Consider the following 15371-nt stretch of genomic DNA (forward strand, 5'->3'; position numbering starts at 1 on the left):
TCGAACCTTTTAAACGTTTACAATAAAATGGGGAAAATTAGAAAAGTTGGTGAGCTAGCAACATTCCGCGAGTGTGAAATCGTGCGCGGGGCGATTCACTTTTTTTGGCCACCATGTACTTCATACAATAATGGCTGAATGAGGGTTCTGTACGTTCTTAATTCTATTACAGATAGGTAGGTACTATGTGATAAAATGGTGGCGGTTCTTTTCTATTTTTATAACGTCCTTATTCAAAACATTTAAATTGCACAATATCTTGAAGGAACTGGAAAAAATAAAAAGTAAGCAATTTTTACAACCGTTTATTTATCCACAATCATTTAAGGAATCACTTAAAAGTGATATTTTAAAAATTACTATCTGGAAGCCGTTATAAAATACGTGTACCCAAGCTTAATAGCCTTGCCACGCCCCCACGTGGGCACTATCACCTGCTCAACGCTGATGTGCAAAGTAGACATAAGTACATAACACATTATATTTTGTGTTAATGAAAGAAAACAAAAAAGTAAATAATTTTAATATAAATACATAAACCTATAAATTTAGTAGTGTTGTGCAGTAACTACACTTCTCTACAGATAAGGCTCCTAATCTGGCATCTGAAATTTTTGGATTTAATTGATTAATTTGGGGCGCAATTCTGCAACAACACTGAGATTAATAAATAAAAAATGTACAATACTTTTCGCCATGACAACATGGCTGTTTTTAAAAAACTACGCGAATAACTAAAATGTATTGAGTGGTATCTATTAATTGCGATATTTAACAGTAAGTATATATTCGTGGGGCGTTTTCACTGTTTTTGGTCACAATGCGCTGCATGCAATAATAGCTGAATGAGGATTCTGTATGATCTTAATTCTATGTATATAGCTTTTTTTTGTACTTTTTTATTATTGTAGGCACTGGCCTTAGTCGGTTCTATTTTATTACAATAGGAAGGTTAAACTAGTAAAATCATCTTTAGATTGATGAAACAGTTTTATATGGGTGTACCGTATACCTGGTAGTATTTTACATTGACAAGTTTAAGGGTTTTCAGCTCGACGTTACGTGTGTGCAGGAACTAATATCTTCATAATTACGACAGCTTGAAATTAGCATTTGGCAACCCTTTAACGCCCAATCCTGTCACCGCAAAGGTGCATCCACAAGGGTATTTCTGTTTCACCCCTTCTATTTCCAGACTGGCTGTAGTTACAAACAGTATGTCATAGTCGGGGCCACCAAATGTCACGGACGTCACTTGATGCGCGGGTATGGGCACTTTATCTAGCAGCTTGCCTGTGGTCGGATCGATTTTGATGACAGCGCCGCCTCTGAATAGAGCTACCCAAAGATTGCCGTCGCTGTCTATGGTGGTACCATCCGGGCCGGCTTGGATGTTGTTCTTTTTCAGGTCGAAAATGTGCTTGGGATTAGCTGAAAAAAAATACAACAAATTAATAAAACCAATTTACTGAGCGCATCTGCCCTTATAACCTTTTTATTTCTCAATTGTAGTTCCTTTATTACTGAAGGTCGTTCAAATAAATCAATGAATGAATGAATCTTCGAATGAATCTCAGCTTGGAATAATATATAGCTTCGAATAGAATGACGGCTGATTGGCGCAGAGGGCAGTGAACCTGCTGTCTGAGTCCAAGGCTGTGGGATCGATTCCCACAACTGGTCAGTTTTTGTGTGATGAACATGACTGTTTTCAGTGAAGTTTATCTGTATATTATAAGCATAAGATCAAGTATTATAATTATGATATTCATCAATTATCTTAGAACCCATAACTCAAGCTAAGCTTAATTTGGGGCTAGATGGCGATGTGTGTACTGTTTTAGTATATTTATTTATTTATTATTATTGATCTCTTATGTATCTAAGTAGTGACGGCAATGATAGCCTCGTGGTTAGGACTTCGGCTACACTTTCAGTGGGCCAAGTTCGAATCCCAGAAAATATATGCTTGATAACACCAATCCAGCGTGGTGGACTATTAATAGCTTATAGGTTATAGTTCACTTATATCAATAGCCTAAAGTCCACTGCTGGAAAGCCTCTCCCGTTGAGAGGGTATTCCCCTAATCAGCACGCTGGGCAAACGGAATGGTGATCGCAGTAGATGCTAGTAGTAGCACAGAGGACGCTGCTACCTGTTCTCTGTTATATTCCCTTTGTCGTCTCGTACGGCACGCGAGGGATGAGGAGGTGAGGTGACAACTGTATTCTGATCTGCCGTCACCAAACCGCACAATGTGTATTGTTGATATATATTTTCTATCATTTATTGATTTCCTTTTTTTTTTCAATTCTTAACAATGCTGATAAAAAACTCTTTTTATTTTTAATAATATACATCCACCCTCCGCTTGCGGGGCTGACTGCCCAATGCCCAAGCAACTGGCGGTCAGGGCTCCAGAGTGAGGAAGCTCCTCACAATACGCGCCGTTTCAAGGACTACTGCCTTCTGTATCCGACCCTTGATCCAACAACCAAGCGAAAGCTTCTTAAGATGTTGTTCGAAGCTTTATATCTATTTATTATTATAAGATTTCTGTGTTGGATTCTTTTTTTTTATGAACTAAACAGGTGCAACATGCCGTTCAGTGTCAATCGGTTCCGTCGGGATTTGTGTAAAACAGTATAAGCGCCGACGAAGAACGCGGGCAAAGCTAGATATATAATCATTATTAAAGCCAATAAATAGTTACATTAAAAGGCAGAAACAGACACTCACAGATCTCCCCCGTGTCCACGTCGTAGTCGTATCTGCGGATGTTGTACTCGAAGGTGTCGGTGTAGTAGAAGGCCTTCCTCTGCAGGTCCCAGGCCAGGCCGTTGGAGATGCCGATGCCGCCGCAGAGCTTCGTAACGCCGCCGCCGTCCACGCGGTACAGCGAGCCCTGGTCGGGCGCTATGGCGCCCAGGGGCTCCTCGTAGCCCATGGTACCTGGAATATAATTCACGAGGGTGTAAGACGTTAATAGCCTCACTAATAAACTTTGTATAGCTGGTGATTAGCTCTTCTTTTCATCAGTAATTTGACTTTCGAGAGATGGTAAAAAAAAATCATGACTTTAGAATAGCGCCGCCATTTTAGAAAAATGGCGCCCAAATACACTTTGTTTATTCAAGGTGTGTCGATGGATGTCTGCGAAGATAATTGTGTATCGATTTAAAAAAAAGAGAGCGGTGATAGCCTAATAGCCACTAGGCTTCGATCCTTGGCACCGCATGCCTGATAGTACCTATTCCATAATGTTCTCAAGGAAGTGTGAAGAACCAAACCGCACTCTGCTAGCGGCCGACACTACGTATTCCGAGAGAAGACCTGTACGGTATAGAAGGTCGATAATAAATAAAATAAATAAATAAATATAGATACTAAGACAATACACACATCGCCATCTGGCCCCAAAGTAAGCGTAGCTTGTGTTATGGGTACCAAGATGCCTGATGAATATTTTTATGAATTATATACATAAATACTTAGACTAATACATATAAACACCCAGATATTGAAAAACATTCACGCTCATCACACAAACATTTTCCAGTAGTGGGAATCGAACCCACGGCCTTGGGCTCAGAAACTGCGCCAATCGGCCGTCAATGTAATGGGTTGGCGATGATAGATTTGTATTACATACTTAATTGTTTGAAAGGATGTAATAATAATCGTTGACGTCAATACGTTACTCAGTCGCTGCGTGAACTCCTTTCACGTTAACAAACCTTCAAACTCTGCAACAATGTCGGTATAATTTGGCAAGGTCACCTGCAAATATCCTCCCCCTGGGATCAGCCTTCCCGTCATTGATGCGTGTGACGGGCGCCACGTCCGTGTCCACCGTGCCCAGCTCCCGCAGCACGGTGACTGCGCTGCCCTCTGCTCCATCCCACTGCACGACGGTGAAGGTACGCTCCAATCCCACCACGAACTGGTCCGTGGTACCTTCCACTGGCACTATGAATCCGACGCGACCATCTGGCAAGCCAATATTTATATTATAGGTATATGCGTTAATATCTCTGTTTCGACGACCTCCCTAGGGCAGCGGTTTTAAGTGTGAGGTCCCGGGATTTTCTCTGATCTGATCTGAATAATAAGGTTTAGCACATAAGCTTTCATTCCGGAATCGGACTTAAGATCGTTTTTATACCGAAGAAGCACACGAACAATTCTTGAGGAATTCTAAAATAGCCTTTGTTACCTACCTACGGTTTTACAGCTGAACCTGAGTTGAATTGAGCTACGTCGGTAACTCTAGTTCTTCTGCGGATCTCCTCATATCTGATTTGATCACGCAGAGACAATCTCAGTTTAGCTGTCTCCATCGCGGATCTCCTTATTTCTGATTTGATTTTAGAGCCGTAAGTCATCACTGGCACTGAGGGACCTTGAAATCGACACTTACTAAGTTTGGTCTTGGTGTGCTGTCTGGTAGCCAGCACGTATTTGTGGATGGTGCACTCGAGGATGCTGACGAAGAAAAGCGCCTGCTGCCGCTCGTCCCAGTGCGGGCCCTCGCCCAGCAGCACGGGCGCCGTGATCGGTTCCACCAGACTCACTGGCATTCTCTGCGGTGGAAATAACTAAACAATACGTTATCGAGCTCTTTATACTTGTGTTAGCAAAACTGCCTTTGCCTGTACCTATTACGAGTACCTAGTGATTTTTTTTTTCACACGTTAGCCCTTGATGTAAGTAGTATAAAATGGTAGTTAACTTGTTCCCCCTGGGGTATGGTTTAATAATAACTGCTGTACTCAGTATCAGGCTAGCCTTCTACCATTTTAGACTGCATCATCACTTACCACGAGTTGAAATTGCAGTCATGGACTAACTTGTAGTGGAATAAAAAAATATATGTACATATACCAATATGTAAGTAGTGAGAATTTATATCAATCCGAATGGATAGAAATGAAATTTTACCTATTATGAAATAACTGACCCTTAGCTAAGCTCGTATGATAAATGAAATAGACTTTTTTTTTATATAACGGTTGACTTCGACAAGAAGTAGACAAGTAATTTAGAGTGAGTGAGAGAAAAAGAAGTGCCTGAGCCCCGAAACTTTTCTTTATTCAATTTCATTATTTATTTATTAAAATAATTAAAATCTGCAACCTTCCAAGCAATGTTTTCAATAGGGGATGAAATCAGAAATGTACGAGGACAACCGCAACTTTATTAAATACAAGGACTTCAAATAAAAAAAATATAACAGCATTCAATGAAGCACAAAGTTCAGTGTACTTTCTATGTACCTACTTAGTGTGCTAAACAATATTATCTGGAAACATTTCTTGCTTGAACCAAATCTCTTAGGCTCAACTCACACTGGCGCAGAGTCGAAGCGACGCGACGCGTCATATTTCTCCGCCTAAAGCATATTCACCTTTATTGTTCTACTATTTAAGTACAAATTTGTGCTATGTAAATATGGAAGCGCGCGTCGACGCGCGTTGACGCGCGCATTCGCGCTCCGACGCTCGGCTGGAGTCGAGCGGATTCGCGAGTCGCCGCGCGTACTCAGGCGCAGTGACGCGTCAGACGCCGACCACAACGGACGGACGACAGTGCTGAACTACGACGACAATGGACGAAGATGAAAAATTAATTTATTTAGTACAGAAGTATGATTGTCTGTTTAACGTCAAGGCGAAAACCTACAGTGATAAAAATTGTAGGAAAAATGCCTGGCAAAAAGTAAGCGGTGAAATGCAAATTTCTGGTAAGTACTATATAATTATTATTACATTTAGGTACAGACGACAGCACGTCAAACGTAACAGTTTGACCTTGAGCTCGTATTTATTCCGTTCGTGCTAATGGCGGCTTTCGTAGTGCAAGTGTTACACTTGACGTGCTGTTGTCTGTACAAAACACACACAGTTATATTTACGTAACATTATGATCACTTCTTTAACATCGTCTGATCATTTCAGTTTGCCATGGTACTGCCCCATGCTCGGATATAAAATAAGATTTGAATGTCTCTCTGATCACCATGGCATTTGTCATAGTATGGTAATCGACTGACCGTATATCTTGTAATATACTATCACTTGGCAATTCCAAGTTTTCGAGTTCGTAATTTTCTCTTACGTAATTATGCAAACATGTGCATGCAAGAATCATAGAATCAAGATGCATTGGTTGCATTTTTATTTTTTTTTGAAAAACCTCAAATTTTTGTGTCAGAATTCCGAAAGCACTTTCTACTAAGCGCCTTGCTCGGCTTAAGCGATAATTAAAAATTTTCTTATCATGATTGTCAGACACCTGATTTCCAGGATATGGTCTCATGATGTGTTCGGACAAGGGAAATGCTTCGTCTCCTACAAAAACAAGTGGCATTTCCTCTATCATACCTGGCAACCTTTTATTAGGCGGTATACCAATCGTATTATTTTGTAATCGTTGTCCAAATTTAGAATTGTTTAATATGCCACTATCGCTGTTACGTCCATATGCTCCGATGTCAACAATAATGAATTTGTACTTTGCGTCAACAACAGCTAACAAGACAGTACTAAAATATTTTTTGTAATTGAAGTACAAACTGCCGCTATTCCAGGGAGCTCTTATATTGACGTGTTTACCGTCAATTGCCCCTATACAATTAGGAAAATTCCATATGGTTCTGAACTCCTCCTCTATTTTAGTCCATAATTCTTGTGTTGGCTTCGGCATGACAATTGGCTGTAAATGTTTCCATATTGCTGCGGAAACTTCATGTACAATTGTTAAAACAGTGCTGTATCCAACTCGATAACTTTGAGCTAAGGCTTGAAAGCTAATTGCTGTAGTCATAAATCTGTAACAATTAAAAAATACACATATAATAATACATTTTATTGAATTAAAATAAGAGTTACAATTGTTTTGTGTTACGATAATTGTTTTGTGTTCCTAAAAATTATTTTGTGTTCCTTTTTCAGAGGCAGAGTGTCAAAAGCGGTGGAAAAGAATTCGAGATTGTTACAAGAAAGCAATTAGGCTAAGACAGTTTAAGAGTGGTTCTGCTAGATCAAATGATAAGCCAATAAGATTTGAAAAAGAATTGGAGTTTTTAAAACCATACTTGCAGAACAAACCACAGACGTCTAACTTAGAGAGCTCCGAAGAAAATGACGTAAACACTGATACCGACACAAACTTGTCCGTTGCGTCGCCATCTCGACCCGAATCACAATTATCCAGTCATTCCGATACTACTCGAAAGAAGTCACAACCACTATCACAAATGTTATTCGCACAATATTTGGAAAATAAGAAAACAGAAGAAGATCCAACGGACACTTTTTTTCTCTCTATGTCCAAAACGGTTAAACGGATGCCAATACAAATGCAAGTGCTACTGAAACGACAGATATTGCTTTTAGTAACTGACGCGGAAATAAAAGTTGCTTCGAATGAAATGTGCACCTTTCAACCTGAAACAACTAATATCAACTCAACGCAAGCAAATACTTCTTCATCCATCGGCTATACAACAGAACTACGAACCGAATCAGAAAGTCTTCAGCTACAATCTAATTCCACTAACTGTATTTCTAATTCCAACACTTATAAAATGCAGCCAAATACCGGGTATTATACAACACAGCTACCAACCATTTATACTCCTTCTAACACATACTCAATGCAGTCAAAAACGTCATCCAGTAGCAACAGCATAATCCCTAATCAGTTCGAAAATAGCACTTCTTCGAGATATCGTGTGGAAGATCGTATGGAAGATCTCGACCTGCCACCTTCACCATACATACCATTGCCGATTGGGACGACGACGCGGCAACAAAGGGATGGTGATAATGACTACAGTTAATGACGTTATGTATGACTGATTTAATGCCATGATTTACGGTATAAGGGACGGTTCTCCAAAAAATTATAAATACTTATTTTTTGTCATACCTACGCCTGTACTTTCCGGAAATAATGTGATGTAGATTTTAGCTTAAAATTATGTGATAGGTAGATATGCATGGTATCAGTTTTCGAAGAACTGTCCTTGTGTACTTAATAATGCGCGTAAAATTAAAGATAAATAAATCTATGTAAATTAAAATAAATGCTTTTGACTCTTCCTAATCAATTTACATTTTTTATTTTTATTTTAATGCTAGAATAGAATAGAATGGAAATCTAAGCTAGCTTAAAAATGTACTTACCTCAAGCATATTGATATCCGCTCTTCAACGGAAATAGGTATTCTTAAATTTGTTTCTTGCTTTTGGATGTGAGGCCTCAAAATATTTACCAAATTTTCAAACTTATCTAAACCCATTTTATAATAATCATAAAAATATCTTGGGTCCAGACTTAAATCATTACTACAGAGTGTTCTGAATTCGCCAAGTATATGTCTTTTCTTCCATAACTCGTGAACCCAAAATTTTCGTTTTATTTTTCTATCCTCAGCTGCTGATGTAAATTCACTTTCTTCCTCTTCAGCTTCTGATATTAGAGCAATCATGATAAGATCGATATCAACCATTATAATACTGTCGAGCGAGCACCATTCACGAATGTTCGAAAGTCTCTGAACTGGTTCCGTCACTACGCGCCGTCGCGCACAATCGCGCGTCGCCTCGCGAAGACGCGCGTCGCCTCGCGAAGGCGCGCGTCACCGTGCAAAACATGACGCGTCGCGTCGCTTCGACTCTGCGCCAGTGTGAGTTGAGCCTTACAATAGGTATAGAATTTCCCAAATATTTAAAATCAATTATTTATTAACGCTAGAGATTAGTTTAATCCTTTTGTCGAAAGATTGGTAATGCTCTAACTAATTTTATTATTTAATATGAAGGTTAGGAATTAAACTGATTAATAACTTCGCGTAAGTAAATTAAAAATGATTGTCTACTTACATTTGAATAAGGTTTCGCTGTTATTGTTGAAATGATATCTTAGAGGTGTATCTCTGGTACTTAAACAATTGTTCAATAAACAATAATTAATTATCTAATGAGTATCTACTTAAGTAAACAATTGTTATACGATAATCTTAAGTTGTTATTCTGCACGTATACAGTACATTCTCTTACTGTATGATAACCGACACTAGCGTGGGTCAACTTCGTAGCAGTAATAAATACCACACTAGCCGTTAGCTAGCGCCCGTCAACGAATGTACCTTTGTACGTACGACCGATAAAGAACTTGCACTGTTTCGTAACTTATGACTGGTTTACACAGTGCAAGCTACTGGCTGGACATTACGCAGCTACTCGCATGACAGAAGTCTGACTCGTCTTACCTTTTTATACAATGATAAGTGATAGCTGGTAGGTACGTGAATTTTTACGGGTTATTCCTCGTACGACACCTGCGGGAAGGGGAGGGGTAGTAACAATTGCATTTTGAGCTGATCTCACCCCACGGCAAAGAAATCCATGAATCTTAAATTTCTGACGGCCGTCTATGCGCGCCATTTTAAATGTGATGGTGGAGTTAGCAGAGCATTTGCCAGCAGATCACAAATAAATGCATACAATACGGTGCATAATCAATACATATATGAAAATTAAATTTATGTACACAAAAATATAACAAATTTTAAAAAGAAAGTGGACCTTAACAATATTAATATTAGAAGTAAAAATAAACTTGGAGTGCAGTTTACTAGGCTGTATAAAATTAGTAGGTAATTAATTTAAGGGTAATTGTATATCTTTTTATAACAAATTACCAGATGAAATCCTTGAGATGTCTCTCAATAAGTTCCAAGTTTATATAAAACGTAAGCTTATAGAAAAATTTTATTATAATATTAAGGTATGATAAAAAAGCTTGGGTATGAATTGCTCTTACTTCATGCTCAACATTAACTAGACTGCGAGATGGTGATAACAAAAAAAACCTGGTTAAGTTTGTTGTGGAGCTTTAGTTTTAAGTTAACGAATGCTGTTATCACCATCACATTAGGGTAACATGTTAAATGTATGAACGCTTCATAATTACCTGTAATAAGGTCAACATGAATAAAACATTTTTGAATTTGAATTTGAATAGAAGGGAGTTCTCGCATGCAGCTGAGTTCTAGAGTTCCTGATGCTTTTCACGAATAGTTTACGAATAGTTCTGGCGTTTTTACCTATAAAGAAATGGGGTGTCAATAAATGATCTGCTAACTTCCGACAGCTGATAATTTTCAAACAAATCGAAATTCGATGATTGTTCTGGACGCATGCCGCTTAGACTTCTAGTTCTTGATACTTTTTAAGAAAAGTTCCGTCGTAATAACTGAAAAAAAATCAAAAAAATATCCCAAAACATCCAATCCCACTCAAAGACCTTTGGATGAAAAATTCTTTAGACCTGTATCCGCTCGGAACTCTTTAGTTTCTCACAGAACAGTACGTAGACTATAATAAAAAAATAAAAAAGTCCTTATAAATAAATTTTAAAACCACCACAGCGAAGGTGAAAATTGATTTTCCAAAATAATTGCATAAAATAATAATGAATGAATGAATGAATACACTTTTATTGTACACCAAAGAGTTACAGAGATATAAATACATATCAAAAGAGTACAATTTGGTGGCTTTATCGCTACATAGCGATTTCTTCCAGGCAACCAATGGCGTAAAAGGAAAAAACATAGAAAAGAGGTTGGTGGTGCAATAAATAAGATTTAAAATTATACAAATATATAAATAAAATATATATATTATAATATAAATATATAATATAATATAAATTTATTTCTGAAAACACTTCATATTTAAAGGATAACGTAGATTATATACTAACATATATTATTTACTTACTTATTACATTATATACTAACGTTAATTATTTATAGATATAATTTACTTGCTTTATTTTCTTACGTGTAATATTTACTTACTCACTTTATTTACATACTTCGTTACCTACTTCATAATTTTCTTACTTGCTTTATTAACTAACATTTCAAGCCAAGAACACTCGTACTTTAGACTGTATAAGACACTAGGAGGATTGACGTGTGATATGCAGTCTCAAGTAAGTGTTCTAGGCTTGGTTTTAAATTATGTTATAGTGTTAGGTAGCGTTCTATCGGAAACCACAGACCTCTAGGCTGTGGGATGTTAAGGGTCACCAAAATAACTTTTACTTTATAAAGGGTATTCTTTCGATATTAAAATTGACATGTGATATGCAGTCTAGAGTACGAGTGTTCTAGGCTTGGCTAATAAATATGTTATTGTTTGAGTAGTGTTCTTTAGAACTAAAGAGCTCTAGGCTGTAAGATATTTAGAGTTGTTAAAATTTTACCTTTTTTGTAGTGGCTCTGGAGATTGATTCCGAAGCACTTTAATATTTTTTTTATTTTAGGCTACTATGTACTGGTCTGTGACAAACCAAAGAGTTTCGAGCGGTTACGGTTCTTAAGAATTTCAGTTAAAGCATGCGTCCAGAACAAGCATCAAATTTTGATTTGCTCAAAAATTATCTAGCTTAGCTATTGGAAGTTTGACACCCTTTTTTTTTAGGTAAAAACGCGAGAACTATACGTAAAAAGCATCAAGAACTCTAGAACTCCCTTTTATTTGTGATCTGCTGGTTGCTGCTGGGCCACGCGTAGGCACTGCGCCGAGCAACTGCCGAACGATGCAAGCGATGTCCAAGCTACTGCCATGTGCGAGTTAGTGTCAGGCGAGCTAAACTAAAAATGTTGAAGTAACTCGGATGAAGGTACTAGGTAGGTCCGTTGCGAGTTACTTTACTGCTACTCGAACAACTGACTCTTATTTTAGCTCGCACTGTGTACACCAGCCATTATACCAGCAGACTTCTTAATAGATACAGAAATGATCACTCTGCGTGATAGGCTTAGATAACTATCGACCTTCAGTTCGGAGTAATAAAGTGCAATCTAGTTTGGCACTGCAAAGCTAAAATGGTCGAATGGTGAAAAAAACTTCAATCTTGCAATCTTGTCCTCTCGGCCTAATAAGACGCCCAATATAATGTTTAACACCTAGAGCTCTTTTTCAGTCTCGCCGAAACAATTCTGTGACACTTAGGTAAGGAATCTGGCAACAAAATAAAACGACCAGTTGAAAAAAATCAGCTTACTTTATTCAATGGAATTTGGAAAAAAAAAATACAAAATACACTCCAAAGGCGGACTTTACGTTAAGCTTTGAGCTCCGTACAACCGTTCCGTGCAGTCGCACACCTATCCATAAGTTAGTATATATTCACAACACAAGTACACATAATGGCAAACAATTTTGCTTTCACATTAGTGTACGTTGACGTACACTGTTGGGCCCTAATAATTGCTGTGACATTGAAATCGTTACGTTACCGCCATCTGTTGAGATTTTGTGATCATTTAAGCCTATAGCAATTCATTGCCCTTAGAAATCTTACAAAATTACTGACATACTATTTTCCCTACGTGGTAATATGGCAAAAATCCTTAAAGAAATCACTTAATTTTACTTTTGCATGTGATGTAAGGGCTGTATCTGATTTCTTTAATTAAAAACTATGGCAACGGTTTACTCAAGAACTGTTAGATAAGTTTCAGTGACAGTAAATAACGTACCTCTAAAGCCTCCGAAGTATTATTTCGGTTTTCATTTACACGTTGTATATAACAGAGGTGGCATTGAAAGTACATGGCTCAAATGCGCTGGTGAACTGAGTCGTTTTGAGATCTAAGTTTTATGTCGACAGCCCATGAATTTTATTCATTGGTAAGAACACTCTATGGCAACTGTAAGCGATGCGACGCGGTGGCGCTATCCCTCAGTTCCGGTCGTTTACTTATCGCCAAAGAACCTACTCGAATTAATTCTTATTTAACTATATTATGTAAGGTGGTAAAAATATTTATCCCTGTTATATCTATTTTTATTCTTTATATATTTTTGTCATGTGAACAACTTGTAGGAAGTGGTAGTATATTTATTTAGCTGATATCCGCGACTTAGTTCGCGTGGATTAAGGTTTTTATTCCGGGAACTCTCTTATTTCCCGGGATAAAAGGTACCCTATGTTCTTTTCCATGTCAAAAGGTACATGCATGATAAATTTCATCCAAATCCTTTTAGCCGTTTTTTCGTGATTGAGTAACAAACACACACATTTATAATATTAGTAGGATTTATTAAAAGACGTCAGTGGCTACCTTCAGAGCGTCTCATGACGTTTGTTCGTACATTAATGAGTTTCAAGCAAACGCCGATGTTAAGTTTGATGACTAACTATATGTAATATAACTGACTGGTATGAAGATATGTAACGATTTCGATCCCACAGAGCTTTAGGGTCCAGATAATTTAGAGAGTTAACTTGACTTAACAGTACTTAACACACGACATTACTTAAATAAACCTTGGCACAAAATAATTACTATCTATTTAAATGACGTTAAAGGAAATAAATCACAAAGATTCAAATACCCTGCGTGAGGAGAGTGACGATATAAAAAAAAAGTAACTGACGGTACACTTAAAAAGGTAACGTTAAACTATTTTTTTTAGGTAAACATTAATTAACGACTAACATAAAAAATCTAACTCCTAATGTTTTAAAACTAATACTGAGAAAACACCGAATGACTTTACATTTAAACATCACACTACTTTTTTTTTTAAGTTTTTTTCGTTTAAATATATTTTTAACAACGCACTGTACAAACAATAAAAAGTTTTCGTTACCATCAAGTTTGGATCCTTGTTTTTCAATGCAACTTTGACAATCAAAAAAAGTTTTATTTTTATTAGAAAAATTGTATCATTTAATTTCAGGCAAAAGGTATATATATTGGCATAGGTATATCATAAAAGGATCGGTCAGACATTAAGAAGACCTCATAAATGTCCAATGCATTTAAATAAGACTCAATGAAGCAAGTCACAACAGGACAGACGCGCTTTTGTAAGATAATGTAAAAAAAAATATCAATATAATCTAACTTTCCGCAGACTGTCAAAGTTTTATGAAAAGGAAGGTTACCCTACTTGGCTTTACATAGTATAGTTACAGTTACATTTAATACATACGTACGTGTACTTATTTAATATATGTATATTCAATTATAATATATAATTTATCAATTATAATTAAAATAATTCTTAGAAGAGGGTCCAAAACAGTGGGCGGATTTACAGTACTTTTATGACAATCATTTATTATTTACTTTACAAAAAATGCCTTTGAAAAAACGCCCACAGAATATGTAATACCAAAAATACCAATGTACAATTAGCTGTAAATAGAAAAAGCATTGTTAATTTTGAAAATCTATTTATAAAATACCCCACCCTGGACTAAACACACGTATCTACACGTTTACTTGATGAAAATATATTAAGTTTATAATTTTACAAAAACAATCATATTGTCTGAATTTATGTTAAAAAGAATTATAGATCAGAATGCGAAAGTGTTTGTTATCTGGTTTGTGGTCTATCTATTAGCCACTGCACTGATTATGATAAAACTTGGCACTGAGATAGCTCGAATGTCGGTAACTTTTTAGTCCTTAGTAATTAGTTAGTAGTGCCCGCGGAAAGGAAACTAAGCCAAGCGTACAGCTAGTTGCACAATACGTGTGTTTAGCCCTCAACTAGACAATATGGCGCGCAATCATAACTCCAAACCTGCAAAATTACGTCCGAATCACAGCCAAAAACGTTTATAAACATTCGAAAAATATCTTCTGAAAATTTAGCATGGGTTGAGATTATTACGGAGAAATGGCGCTCGCGTTAATATTAGCATATACTCTAAGGTAAACTTCTCACGGGGCGTGAGAACACGAACCTAGCTACTTCGTGCAAGATAATTTCTACGATTCTCTTAAATAATATTCGTCGATTGGAATCTGTGACACTATAAAACCGTATCAAGATTGGCTTAAGTGATGAACGGTTCTGTTATGTAGAGCTTGAAATCATGAAATTTCTTCCAAATCATTTATTTCACCAATGCTTTCTGTTGCTAGTATGATTGTGACTTCAAATTTTGATTAGCGCTATCATGCGCGTGCTAGTGGAAAGTCAAGAGCATTTATCTGTTGTGCTTATAATTATCAAGCAAGTACTAATAAAATTAATGTTGTCTCACGTCTTGCACTCAGCGCGGTTCGTGTTATCAAGAACTGTGATAAGCCACCCTAAAAACCAAACAAGCTAATTGGAGAAGATATTTGATTTATCGCACTTTCAAAAAAAAAAAAACTTTCATCAAATACCTTCATTAATTAAAATCACGGACTCATAAAATATTAAGAGTAATAATTATTTATACACAAGCTTGGGGAATAGAAATATCCTTGAGTTATCGGAAGAAAGTGACAATATTGGGCCTGTTTTGTGACATGTTGATGTTATTAAACGTTAAT

The 15371-nt window shown here is 36.9% G+C and overlaps 3 protein-coding genes across 4 annotated transcripts; 1 reads left to right on the forward strand and 2 right to left on the reverse strand.

The window, feature by feature from the left end:
- Positions 1-289: 289 nt before the first annotated feature.
- Positions 290-9114, reverse strand: LOC120629763 (regucalcin-like). 2 transcript variants are annotated; one of them, XM_039898791.1, is made up of 5 exons: positions 8890-9114; positions 4422-4599; positions 3782-3991; positions 2741-2953; positions 290-1431 (listed from the first exon to the last, which is right to left on the reverse strand). In XM_039898791.1, the coding sequence occupies exons 2-5, from the start codon at positions 4579-4581 to the stop codon at positions 1091-1093; spliced, it is 924 nt and encodes a 307-aa protein (XP_039754725.1). In that variant the 5' UTR covers positions 4582-4599; positions 8890-9114; the 3' UTR covers positions 290-1090. The 2 variants fall into 2 exon arrangements, with proteins under 2 accessions (XP_039754725.1, XP_039754724.1); XM_039898790.1 differs by having other exon boundaries at positions 4422-4584; positions 8890-9113.
- On the forward strand, positions 5590-8101 carry LOC120629762. The gene is made up of 2 exons (XM_039898789.1): positions 5590-5744; positions 6955-8101. The coding sequence occupies exons 1-2, from the start codon at positions 5609-5611 to the stop codon at positions 7842-7844; spliced, it is 1026 nt and encodes a 341-aa protein (XP_039754723.1). The 5' UTR covers positions 5590-5608; the 3' UTR covers positions 7845-8101.
- Positions 5744-8705, reverse strand: LOC120629761 (protein ALP1-like). The gene is made up of 2 exons (XM_039898788.1): positions 8191-8705; positions 5744-6830 (listed from the first exon to the last, which is right to left on the reverse strand). Exons 1-2 carry the CDS (start codon positions 8514-8516, stop codon positions 5936-5938), a joined length of 1221 nt encoding a protein of 406 aa, XP_039754722.1. The 5' UTR covers positions 8517-8705; the 3' UTR covers positions 5744-5935.
- Positions 9115-15371: the final 6257 nt, after the last annotated feature.

The sequence above is a fragment of the Pararge aegeria genome, chromosome 15 (assembly GCF_905163445.1).
Source record: "Pararge aegeria chromosome 15, ilParAegt1.1, whole genome shotgun sequence".
In the NCBI taxonomy this organism is placed as follows: domain Eukaryota; kingdom Metazoa; phylum Arthropoda; class Insecta; order Lepidoptera; family Nymphalidae; genus Pararge; species Pararge aegeria.